The 12,271-nt window shown below is 46.8% G+C and overlaps 1 protein-coding gene across 5 annotated transcripts in view; it reads left to right on the plus strand.

Annotated features, from left to right (window-relative positions):
* The window catches only part of PLCB3 (phospholipase C beta 3), an 83,124-nt gene that overhangs the window by 12,166 nt on the left and 58,687 nt on the right, over positions 1-12,271 (plus strand). For all 5 annotated transcript variants that reach the window (XM_084823479.1, XM_084823477.1, XM_084823476.1 and 2 more), the window contains exons 2-4: positions 244-321; positions 4,721-4,789; positions 10,222-10,365. In XM_084823479.1, the coding sequence (XP_084679605.1) occupies positions 244-321; positions 4,721-4,789; positions 10,222-10,365 (291 nt within the window). The remainder of the gene's footprint in view (positions 1-243; positions 322-4,720; positions 4,790-10,221; positions 10,366-12,271) is intronic.

Below are 12,271 nucleotides of genomic sequence, written 5' to 3' on the forward strand. Positions count from 1 at the left end.
ATTCTCTTACTCTGCCAAAGTGGTCTGTACATTGGCAGTGCTCTAGTAATAAGAACCAGTTCTTTCTGTAAAGTTTTTTGATGGGGCCTAGCAAACAGTCTGCAAACATCTGAAGCTAAGCGGATCTGTGGATCTGATCTGTCCCTTGCATCCGAGATTGTACATGGGGTGGGGGAAAGTAGTCGTAATCTCTGATTTGGCAGACGATCATTGACTTGTTCTGTTTTTCTTCTTCCTTCCTAGGAACCAACAAGCCGGGCGCTGGTGACCTTACGGGTTGACCCACAAGGCTTTTTCCTCTACTGGACTGGTCCCAGTAAGGTATATATGCTCCGCCTTAAACACGCTCACTCTCTCTCCCGCCCTCCCCTTCGAACTGTGTTTATTTATATACATTTTTAAAATAAGTTAGGCTTCTTATCACTTGTGACGGATGACCAAGCCCGGAAACTCTCGGGTGCTTTCGAGCATCTTCTTTATCTCGGAGGCCAGTGGTAATGTTAGGGAGGGAATCTGCGATTCTCTGCAGCTTGGGACTTTGTAGGGGAGCGGCGTTCTACTGTGCCTCTTGCTGGGAGAGGATAGAAGTGGAAAGCAACCAGCCCAGCTGGAGCTGCCTTTGGGGTTGCGTATTGTCGTCGTCCCCCCCCCTTCCCACCTCCACCTCAGGGGAGGGAGTGATATTCGGCAGGCCTGGATTGTTCATTCCACTCTCTTGTCAATGCCTTGAGTAGTTGAGCCGGTTTGGCTAGAATTCTGGGGCGAGAGCCAAACGGAGAGAGAAGAGAAAGGAGGGAGCTGAGAAGGGTTGGCCTGACTGGGTCTTAAAAAAATAAGAATGAAAAGCTGATATAAACAGTGGCATTTTCCTCCTTCTCCCTGGGCAAGCTGCTGGCTTCCTTTGCTCCCTTTCAATCCACAGTCCAAAACTTGATGATTTCAGTGGCCCAACCTTAGCTGTGCTGAAGTTCCCTTGAAATCTAAAGGATGGGTTAGTTAGGATTTGGCCTAGTTTGGTTGTTTGTTTTAACCCTGCCCTTCCTTCAAAGGGATCAAGGTTGCATAATATGGTCCTCTCCCTTTTAACCCTCATGACACCCCTGCAAGGTAGGTTAGGCTGGGAGAGTGAGTGACTGGCACAAGGTCATCCAGGGAGCTTCGTGGCTGAACCACAGCGGCTGTCCATTAAATGTGGTAAATGTTCGCTAGCGAGATCTGAGGTGGGTGGGGGCAGCATGATATAAAATGGGTGAGTAGTGGAGAGGTGGGGCAGAGAAATAGAGATGGGGTTATCTTCCTTCTAGAACAGGGATGCTGAACCTCTTTCTGCCAGAGGGCTGAATTCAGTTTGAGAGAAGCTCTGGGAGGCCGAATCCCAGTGGGGGCATGGCCGAAGGCAAAAGGGGTGGCGCCGGAATTACACAAAATATCAGCACATTTTGGCATAAAGTTCTTACTTCCAGTACCTCAGCCTTACAGGAGGCATTTCAACCTTTTAGAATGGGAGAAAATAAAACACCCAGCGATTGGTGGTTGGAAAGGGTATAGGGCCTTGGAAGGGGACATGGCTACGTGGGAACCCCAGAGGTCCAGGTTTGGACCCCAGGTGGGTCAGATTTGGCCTGACGTTCAGCCCCCTGTTCTAGAACTTGCTGTCACTTAGCATCCCACTCCTCAAAATACTGTTGATGTTGTCCTCTGTCACCCCGTTCTCACCCTTTCCCCCCCAGTGCCATAAATGCAGCCCTGTGCCTCTTTGGCCCCTGCACGGTTGTGCTTATGACCACCACCTCCTTGAATGGCAGGACAGAAATTCGGTTCCTTAGAAAGCTAAGGAATCACAGGATTAAGATAACCTGCTGGGCCCATATTAAGTCACACTCTTTCCCCACCTTTGGCTTGTGGAGGCAGCAAGGCTGGTGTCTAAATCTCTCAGGAAAATATAAGAAGCAGCACACTTCTGGGGGGGCGGTGTATGTTCCTGTGCCCTGTTTGCCCTGCTGGTTGGGGGGAATGACGTTCTAGCCCACTCAGTCTTTCCTGTCGCTCTGAGGGAGGGGGTGGGCAGCATTTCTTGGCTTGACAAATATAAATCTAGATGTGTTCCTGTTGTCTGTGCAATAAAAATTAAAAGTGCCATAACTTTCAAGGTTATGTTCATGGCACACCTGAGCCCCAAAACCTATGTTTCCCCTACAACCCTGCTTTCTCCTCAGGTGTGTTCTCCTCCCCGCTCCCCTTTCCAAGACAGCAATTTCCTTTTGGTGGGAAGGAAGCCCCATTCTCCCCCCTCCCCCTTTTTTTTTTTTTTGCTACCGCATGATTTCCCTGTGGTTAAAAGCTCTTTTGCATTGGAAGAGATCCAGGACAAAACAGTTAGCTTAAGTAGCTGTATATACAGCTGGAGCTGCTGCTGTCTTCCCTTTCCTTTGAACAAGTGGCCTGAATGGCCACCAGGAGATGAGGGGAACTGAGGGAAAGAAGGTGGTGTGTGGTAGGGTTGCAGGAGAGGCAGTTGAGTCAGAGGAATTGAAGTACCGTGCATGCGCACGCGTGCCTGCCTGCCTGCCTGCCTGCCTGCCTGCCTGCCTGCCTGCAGGCAAGCATAGCTAAACTGGCCATCTAGTCTGATCCTTCATTAGTACTGCAATATGCGTTTGGTTGATAGGTTTGATTAAACATTTAATAGACTTAAGGCACAATCCTATGTGTGTTTAGACAGGAAAAAGTCCTACAACTCCCAGCACTGGGAATTGTAGGACTTTTTTTCCCTAACGCATAGGATGGTGCCCTTAAAGTTCCACTGCTGAGTAAGGTATTTTTTAAAGTTTTTTTTTAAAAAAAAAATACAAGACACTTCTATTAAAAAAAATGGAAATCAGTATTATGGAATTTTTTCTTTAGGTTAAGTTTATTAATTCTGGATTATTAGTCATTGGTCCAGTACACACATAATGCTAGCCCGTGGGTTATTTACCCCATGGTTTGTTGCCCTACCCAGGGTTTGTCTGGGAGATAATTGAACAAACCACAGTTTGTTTTCTTAATCCCTGAGTTGTTCATTTCTCTCCTTCTCTCGTGCCCTATAGCCCACGTGCCTTTGTGTCACTGTAGTACGGGCATGTAGAGCAGCTTTTTAAAAAAACACTCTTGCCTTCCACCTCTGTAGCCTAGCAAAACAACCCATGAGCAACTCCTGGTTCTGGGTTCACATGTAATGGCAACTCATGGTTCAAACAATGAGAGTTCATAACCCAACGGCAAACCATGGCTTCTCTTTCTGGGTTGTTTGTGGTTAACAAACCATGGTTTGTTAGCACAGGTGCGTTCAGACATCAAGCTGGTTCACATGTAATGGTGGCAAATCATGGGTTAATTAACCCACAATTTGTGGGGGATGCATAGAGGGTGTGAGCAGCTTCCAAGTTGCAAAACAATCTACAAGCCCCCATTTGTAGGTTGTTAGTGTGACATCTGAACCAGGACACTTTGGGTTGTCTGTGAGTTAAACAACCCAGAGTTAACCTACGATTTGTTCTTACTGCCAGTAATGAAGCCTTATGAGAGGCATTTCAACCCTTTTAGATTGGGGAAAACAGTGCACAAAAGCCAGAAAACCACCAAACGACCGGTGGTTGTGGGAAAGAGGGTCGGGCTAGCGGAAGGAGATGTGTCCATCAGGGAAATCCCAGAGGGCCAGATTAAGACCTCAGGCTGGCTGGATTTGGCCACTGGGCCTTAGGATCCATGCCCTAGGCTATGAAGCTGGCTTGTTTCTGCTAACCATAGTTAAGGTTAACCACAGTCTAGGGTTTGGTTGATGCGCTAAACTGCAGTTAATATAAAATGGGAGTGGATGCTTCTGGTCTCACCACTGCAGCAGCGGAGAGGAGTGGGGGGGAACGCATGAGCTCCGTGGGAGGCTAGGCCTGTTCTTGGAATGCTAAAAACAGCCGTGTCCAAACACAGCCCATGCCAAACATCTAAATCAAAGTAGTCTAATGCTGATTATTTTTAATAAGATAAAATTTGAATAAACATCATTCAGAAGTGTTGCACCCTTGCCCCTAATCCCCATGGCTTTGTAGGAGGGAGCAGGTTTCCATTGAGAAATTAGGTGGAATATCACCTGTACATCCTCGCTCATATCTGCACAAGGAAAAGGGCTAGCGATGTGGGTTTTTTTTAAAAGAGAAATGAAAATTCAGGAAGGAAGCTGGTATAGCCCTTTCCCCAGTAGTTCCAGCTTTAAGTGGCGGACATTCCTATCCTTCATAATAAGCAAGGAAATAACAGTAATAATTAATGGAAATATTGTAGGATGAAATGTAAATGATTGCCTTCCTGTTCCATTATGGAGAGTAGATGTAACATTACAATTCCCCAATATGAAAGGGGTAAATTGTGTTTAATGGATAGCCTCGAGTGCATTATAATGGATACAAATGTTCATTGTTTTTCTCCCCCCTTCCCCCGGCTTAAACGAATTATGCCAAAGTAAGCTTCTGCAGTTCTATGAAATATGGCAACTGACGGAAAAGCTAAAATTAATGCATTCCTCGCAGTGGAGGGGAGAGACCTCGTTATCTAGCCTAATTAACACGTTTCGTGGTTCTTGTTAGTGCAAAAGGATGCTGAAAAATATGTAGCGTCTGCTACTAATAAGCATTAAATAAAGGGGTATCTGTGTCTGTCCTTCTCTTTTTTTTCTTCCTACCAGGATGTTGACATTCTTGACATCAGCTTCATCCGAGACACTCGGACCGGACGCTATGCCAAGCTCCCCAAGGTAACTGTGATTCTATCTTCATTCTGTATTTCAGTTGTTGTTTCTCTCTCTTTTTTATTGCTTACTGCTCAGATATTTTATTGGATGAAGTTGTTGTTTATTCGCTCAGTCGCTTCCAACTCTTCATGACTTCATGGACCAGCCCATGCCAGAGCTTCCTGTCGGCTGTCGCCACCCCCAACTCCCCCAGGGTCGAGTCCGTCACCTCCAGAATATCATCCATCCATCTTGCCCTTGGTTGGCCCCTCTTCCTTTTGCCTTCCACTTTCCCTAGCATCAGCATCTTCTCCAGGGTATCCTGTCTTCTCATTATGTGGCCAAAGTACTTCAGTTTTGCCTTTAATATCATTCCCTCAAGCGAGCAGTCTGGCTTTATTTTCTGGAGTATGGACTGGTTTGATCTTCTTGCAGTCCAAGGCACTCTCAGAATTTTCCTCCAACACCACAGTTCAAAAGCATCTATCTTCCTTCGCTCAGCCTTCCTTATGGTCCAGCTCTCGCAGCCATAGGTTACTACGGGGAATACCATTCCTTTAACTATGCGGACCTTTGTTGTCAATGTGATGTCTCTGCTCTTAACTATTTTATCAAGATTTGTCATTGCTGTCCTCCCAAGAAGTAAACGTCTTCTGATTTCCTGCCTGCAGTCAGCGTCTGCAGTAATCTTTGCGCCTAGGAATACAAAGTCTGTCACTACCTCCACGTTTTCTCCCTCTGTTTGCCAGTTATCAATCAAGCTGGTTGCCATAATCTTGGTTTTTTTTAGGTTTAACTGCAACCCAGCTTTTGCACTTTCTTCTTTCACCTTCGTCATAAGGTTCCTCAGCTCCTTCTCTCTTTCAGCCGTCAAAGTGGTATCATCTGCATGTCTGAGATTGTTAATGTTTCTTCCAGTGATTTTAACTCCAGCCTTGGCTTCATCAAGCCCAGCACGTCACATGATGTGTTCTGCGTACAGGTTGAATAGGTAGGGTGATAGTATACAACCCTGCCGTACTCCTTTCCCAATAAATCTTGTAAGTAAATAAACAAAAAGAAACGTATGACGCTGCCTTATACAGAGCCAGATCATCAGTCAATATAGCCCAGTATTGCTTATACTGAATGGCAGCAGCTCTCTAACGTTCCAGGCTGAAAAGGATCTTTTCCATCACCTGTTCCCTGATCCGCTTCTAACTGAAGGTATCGGGGATTGAAATTGAATTGGTTGAGTGTGGGTTGTTTGTTGAATTGTGGGTTAGCGTGTTGTCAGAACGCAGCACGTTTTCCACAAGGTGGATTATTGTGTTGTCTGAACACAGCCAGTGTGGCTTCTTAACCATGCAGTGTGGCTTGTTAACCACCCTGAACAACCCAACAACAAACCATGGGTTCTCAAGGTTGCTTGTTCAAGAAAATAAGCCTCACTGCATGGTTAACAAGCTACCCTGGATGCATTCAGACAATGTCTGACATCTCCAGGTGTGGCTAGGAAAGAGTCCTGCCTGAAAGCCTGGACAGCTGCTTCCAGTCTGTAGTCTAGGGGTCTCCAACCTTTTTGGATCCATGGGCACATTTGGGAATTTGCATTACTGCTGTGGGCACCACTGCAAAATGCTACTCAATGGATTGCCACTTTCGCCTCTACCTTTTGAGTCTATGGATCTTAGTCTTATTCAGCAAAAATATTTCTTTCATGTCTATTGGACACTGCAACTTCTCTTTAATAAGGGATTTTATTTATTTATTTATTATTAAATTTATTAATCGCCCATCTGGCTGGTCACCCAGCCACTCTGGGCGATGTACAGCGTACAATAAAACAGTTTAAAACAATAAAATTCTACAATAAAAACATTTTCTAAAATACCGTAACCCACCCCAAATGCCTGCCTGAACAACCACGTTTTTAATGCACGACGGAAGCTCCTTAAAGAGGGGGCATGGCGGATTTCCCAAGGGAGGGAGTTCCACAGAGTGGGGGCCACCACAGAAAAGGCCCTCTCCCTCGTCCCCACCAGTCTAGTTGTCCTGGCTGATGGGACAGAGAGAAGGCCATCCGAGGCTGATCTTGTTAAGCAGCCTGTCTGGTGCTGCTGGAGGCGTTCCTTAAGATAGGCTGGGCCGGAACCATATAGGGATTTAAAGGTCAAAACCAACACCTTGAATTTGGCCCGGAAAACAACTGGTAACCAGTGCAACTCCTTCAGCACTGGAGTGATGTGATCTTGCCGGTGGCTGCCTTTAATCAGGCGAGCCGCCGCGTTCTGTACCAGCTGCAGCTTCCGAACCGTCTTCAAGGGTAACCCCACGTAGAGCACATTACAGTAGTCTAAACGAGAGGAGACCAGGGCATGTACTACCGATGGGAGCAGATGGTCGGGAAGGAAGGGGCGCAGCCGCCGTATCAGATGGAGTTGATACAGCGCTGTCCGGCTCACAGCTGACACCTGAGCCTCCATGGACAGCTGGGAGTCCAAAATGACCCCCAGGCTGCGGACCTGGTCTTTCAAGGGTAGCCGTACCCCATTCAACACCAGGTCAACATCCCCCAGCCTCCTCTTGTCTCCCTATCGTCTAATTCAGCTAATTGCTGGTGATGCAATACAGCTGATGCTTCTTTTAAACATATGTTTTGGCAGTGTCCAGTAGTTGCTTCTTTTTGCATGGAAGTTGTTACACAGATATGTTTTGTACCGGAACAGTCTTTAATATTCACTGATGTACACGCTCTTTTACATTATTTACCTGCTTCATGGAGATTAACACATAGTCAGCATAAATGGATTATCTGCACCTTTTTGACAGCTAAAAGCCTGATATTACAAGATTGGAAGGATAAACACCCACCTCCTATAATGCAATGGATTGAGGACCTTACAACATTTTCAGTATTTGAAAGGGTGGCATGTAGATGCCCCCTTCGAATGGATACTTATTTGGATGTTTGAGCCACTTTTGTTTGCAGCCCATGTGTAGTTGCTAGAAAGCTGTATGCATTTCATACAAATCCATGTATGCATATCAAAAAAATGGGGAAAACATAAAAAATACGTATTTTGGGCGCCCACAGGCACCATTATTTATTTATTTATTGCATTTATACCCCGCCTTTTTCCCTCCTGCAAGGAACCCGAGGCGGCTTACATGATCCCCCTCCTCTCCGTTTTATCCTCACAACAACAACCCTGTGAGGTGGGCTGGGCTGAGAGTCTGCGACTGGCCCAAAGTCACCCAGTGAGCTTCCACGGCCGAGGGGGGACTTGAGCCCGGATCTCCCGGCTCCCAGTCCAACGCTCTAGCCACTACACCACACTGTCTCTCATGTTGGGGACCTGTTTGTGGCACCATTGGGGACCCCCTGATGTAAATGATCCTGAGTAGGCGGATCGGTGATCTGACTCTGCATAATGCAGTTTTCTTTCTTTTTTCATGACATTTTCATTCATTTCAAAATAAAGTTAACAAAATAAAGGCCTGAAGAAGAAGAAAACAAGATCACTAAAGAGGCAAAAGAATTCACTGATTATGATTTTTGGTCTACAACCAATATACTTATGGAACATCTGCAGTAAAACTGCCTAAGTAGGAGAGCAAAGAATGAAAGAGTAAAAATACAATTTATTTTAATGAAAGAGTAAAAATACAATTTATTCAACATATGGTGCATGTGCATGTTGTTTTGTGTGTATTAGTCAGAAAAAATAAAGGCGACTGTACTTGGTTGGAACTTGATCGAAAGTTTGAAGAGCTTCAGCATAGTAAAATAAATGGGAACCATGGTGCCATAGTATCTTTCCTAAAATTAGGATTCCTTGCCTGCTGCACTTGCTAAGTAAGTTTATACATAGTCATAGTCTCCCAGATTTTATCAACCCACTGCTCTTTAGGTGGTAGCTGTGGAGACTTCCAATTTCACATGATACATGACTTTGCAGCTGTATACAATTGCTTAGGAAGGTCTTTATGCAGGAATCCAGGCAACTTTCTCTGTTCTATGCCCGCGCACATGCAAGCAGTTCCTTGCAATCCTAAGGTCTAGCAACTTTTGAAAATGAATCCCTGAGATTCTTCAGAAGCTGAATCCCATCCCAAGGAACTACTCCTGCAGTTTCTGTGTGTGCTTCTCCCTGGTGATGGGGAGATCCTGCATTCAAAGGCATTCAAAGGATTTCATGTGTGTATTTAGGATGCTTGGTTCTGTATGCAGCAAGGGGAGCTGGGGAAGATGTAGCTGAGCCTGAGGTCTGCTCCTGATGTCACCACAGGTAGAGATAGTGGGGATGGGGCGAGAGAGCACACCCAGATTTGGTTTATTCCGATGTTGAGAGGCCATGTTGGAGGCTGGCGTGGAAACAAAAGTGCGTCTCCTTGCAGGAAACACAGGAGATGCATTTACCATGGCTAGAATTGCTTGGCACTGAAAACAACAACAAAAAATGGGATCATACGCTAAGGCAAGGCCAGATTCCATTTCGGAGAAGCTCTCGGGGGCCACATTCCAGTTGTGGGCGGGGCCATAGGCAAAAGGAGGTGGGGCCAAAATTACCAGCATATTGTAGCTTAAAATTTTTTCTGCCAGTAACTAAGATTTCAGCTGTTTTTGAATGGGGGAAAAACTGCACAAAAGCCAGGAAACCACCAAACAATCCGTGGTTGGGGGAACGGGTGTGGCCCTCTGGGGAAGCCTGGAGGGCCAGATCTGGCCCCCAGGTCTGAGGTTCTACACCCCTTTGCTAAGGCAACACAACTTGCTAGCATGGTAGGAGGCAAGCGGGGTGGTGGGGGTAGGGTTGTGAGCAAGCAGAGATCCCAGCCCTTATTTCCTTTCATCCTCATGGGGTCTCATCTCTTGGGTCCAAACTAGACCTGATGTCAGTTGCATCAGTGGAAACACGTATGGTTTTTCTTATTTATTTATTTATTTATTTATTTATTTATTTCTATCTCACCTTTCTTCCATCCTGGAACTCAAGGTGGCTACATGTGGTTCCCATGGGGTCTCCCCTCCAAGCGCTGACCGGACCCAAACCTGCTTAGCTTCAGCAAGGTGGCTGCCTCATGTGCCTTCAGACTATGCCTTGGGATTTCTTATGGAAATAGCAGCCATGGGGAAAACCTGAGCAGCCTCAGGACATGTGCAGAGGAGGAGTCACCTCTCTGGAGCTGCTCTTTGCATTTCAGATAGGAAGCTGTCCTTGAAATGCAAGTAGCAGTTCAGTGAGGTGACTTTTTTGGGTGTGGACCGCAGCAGGGTGGGGGAGAGCTAAAATCCCCCCCCCCCGTTCCTAAGGCTGTTCAAGCTTCCCCCATGGATGCTATCTAGTTAACCAAACTGATGCATGTTAACCACGTGCACACAATTAATCTTGCTTCTATTTTGGCCCTGAGGAATGGTGTTGGTGCAGCTGACCTACCTCTGCCTGCGTGTTTCCCTTTCACTTCTTCCGCAGGACCCCAAGATCAGGGAGATCCTTGGTTTTGGGGGGCCAGAGCAACGTCCCGAGGATAAGCTGTTGACAGTGGTGCACGGGCCTGACCTGGTCAACGTGAGCTTCCTCAACTTCATGACGGTTGTCCAGGATGACACAGCAAAGGTAGGGCAGGGGAACATGACTGGACCGATTTCTTCTTCTTTTTTCAAGCAGGCGAGGATGTTTTTAGCAAGGGTGCTAGCCACAGAGTAGAAGGGGCGGTTGGGACAGTGGGGCAGTTGGGAAATAGTGAATGTAGAGAGATGGTAGTGGCAATGTTTACCTGGGGCTGTCTCTGTATCCAGGCGTAAGCAGGCAGGTCTCTGCCTGCAAGGAGCATGCAGTCTAAGGCCCAAAGGAGACCTGACGTTAAATGAGTCTTTGCATTTAAAGTTCAGGGTTGTTGTGTGTGTTTTAAAAATTGCAGATTGCATCAGCTGTGTGGATGGGGGAGGGTGGCTGATTAATGGAATCAGAGCAGGCATGGGGGCAGGGGGATTTTAAGCTATGGGAGGGTTCCTCCTGGTGCAAATACTTGCTTCAGAAGAGGGATTTTTCCTTTGGACTGCAGCAGGTAAGGAAAGGGTAAACACTTCTTCCTCCATGCCAGCTCTGATCCTGTTGATCACCCTCGCCCCCCATACACATACATGCAGCTTGTGCAATTTGCATTTTTAAAAGCTTGCAAGTTAAGAGGCAAAAACGCATTTCTTGTCAGGTACTGCTCAGCCCAAAGATGCCAAGGGATAATTGACTTCTGTAGCAGAATTGGAGCCTACCACTTCAGGCTTTCGGTGCAGGATGGCATGTTTGAATGCTCCTGTGTCAAGGAGGAGACCAGGCTGAGCCCTTCGCTCTGACATACTGGCTTTCGACATGCTGAGAGTTAGTTTCCCAGAAGACCTGTTGAACTCTGCACCTCCCCACCCTCTATAGAACAGTACAGCCAAAGCTTTACCACCTGGTTTTGCTGCATGTATAAACTCACCCCAGATATGGCTGCCTCTTCCTCCCCTCCACCTCGTGCTCCCAAATTCATGCCTAGTTTGAAATTGTGCCTGGAAGAAGCAGAAGCTCCTCCAGGGCTTCCCGTTAGAGAGCAAAGGAATGTCCTTGTTCTGTTGGGGCTGGACTATTCGTCAAGCTAAGTATCTTATAGAACAAGAGCAGGCACGCTTCAGGCTCGTGCGCTGGTGCAGGCAGGTAGACATATGCTAAGAATTAAGGACCAGGGTGCCTCTGAGCATTTGCTCAGCCCAGGAATTCTGGTCAGTACCAAATTCACTCCTGGATTTCCCCCAAGCCTCCCTTTTCTGCAGCCTAATTGCCAGGGTGGGGCAGGGTGCTTCTTAGTTGTTGCTATCGTTAGTCAACTGGGAGACAGACATTTTTGCAGATTTAAGGGAAATCACCTGGTAATTTACTGGTAGATCCTGATCTGCCTTCTGCTCACCTTTGTTACAGAGCACAGCTCTGGCCTTTCTGCCATGGGGCAGACTGGTAGAAGCCTCTGCAAGACTGTGCCACGATAAATGAACCTTGGAGAACAGCTCCACGATTAATTTGCCCAGGACTAGAAGCAGGGGCTGTAGCTCAGCGGTAGAGCACCTGCTTTGCATGCTGGAGGTCTCAGGTTCGATCCCCAGGATCTCTTGTTAGGGCTGGAAAAACTGCCCGAAACCTGGAGAGCCGCTGCCAGTCAGTGTCGATAATACTGGGCTAGATGGACCCATGAATCTCAGTTGGGATAAGACAGATTCCTAGGTTCCCAGCTATGTGGCACTTCATTTAAGTGAGCTCCTGATGATTCCCCACAAATCATGTCCTCATGACCCTATAAAGCTCACCGTTAAGACTTTCCTACTTAGGGGTCTGTTTCTTTCAGCGTGCTGGGATCCTGATGGATCGGATCGTGGTTGCACCCTGGGAAACAAAAAACAACCTAATCTCCGTTAGTGCCCTTCACCGAGTTTGAGAGTTGGCCTTATTTCCCTGGTGTGCTTGCAGTACTGTAACTTAATCACTCCGA

The sequence above is a fragment of the Heloderma suspectum genome, chromosome 17 (genome assembly GCF_057233095.1).
Source record: "Heloderma suspectum isolate Gila_16-S chromosome 17, 16-S_ref, whole genome shotgun sequence".
Taxonomy (NCBI): Eukaryota; Metazoa; Chordata; class Lepidosauria; order Squamata; family Helodermatidae; genus Heloderma; species Heloderma suspectum.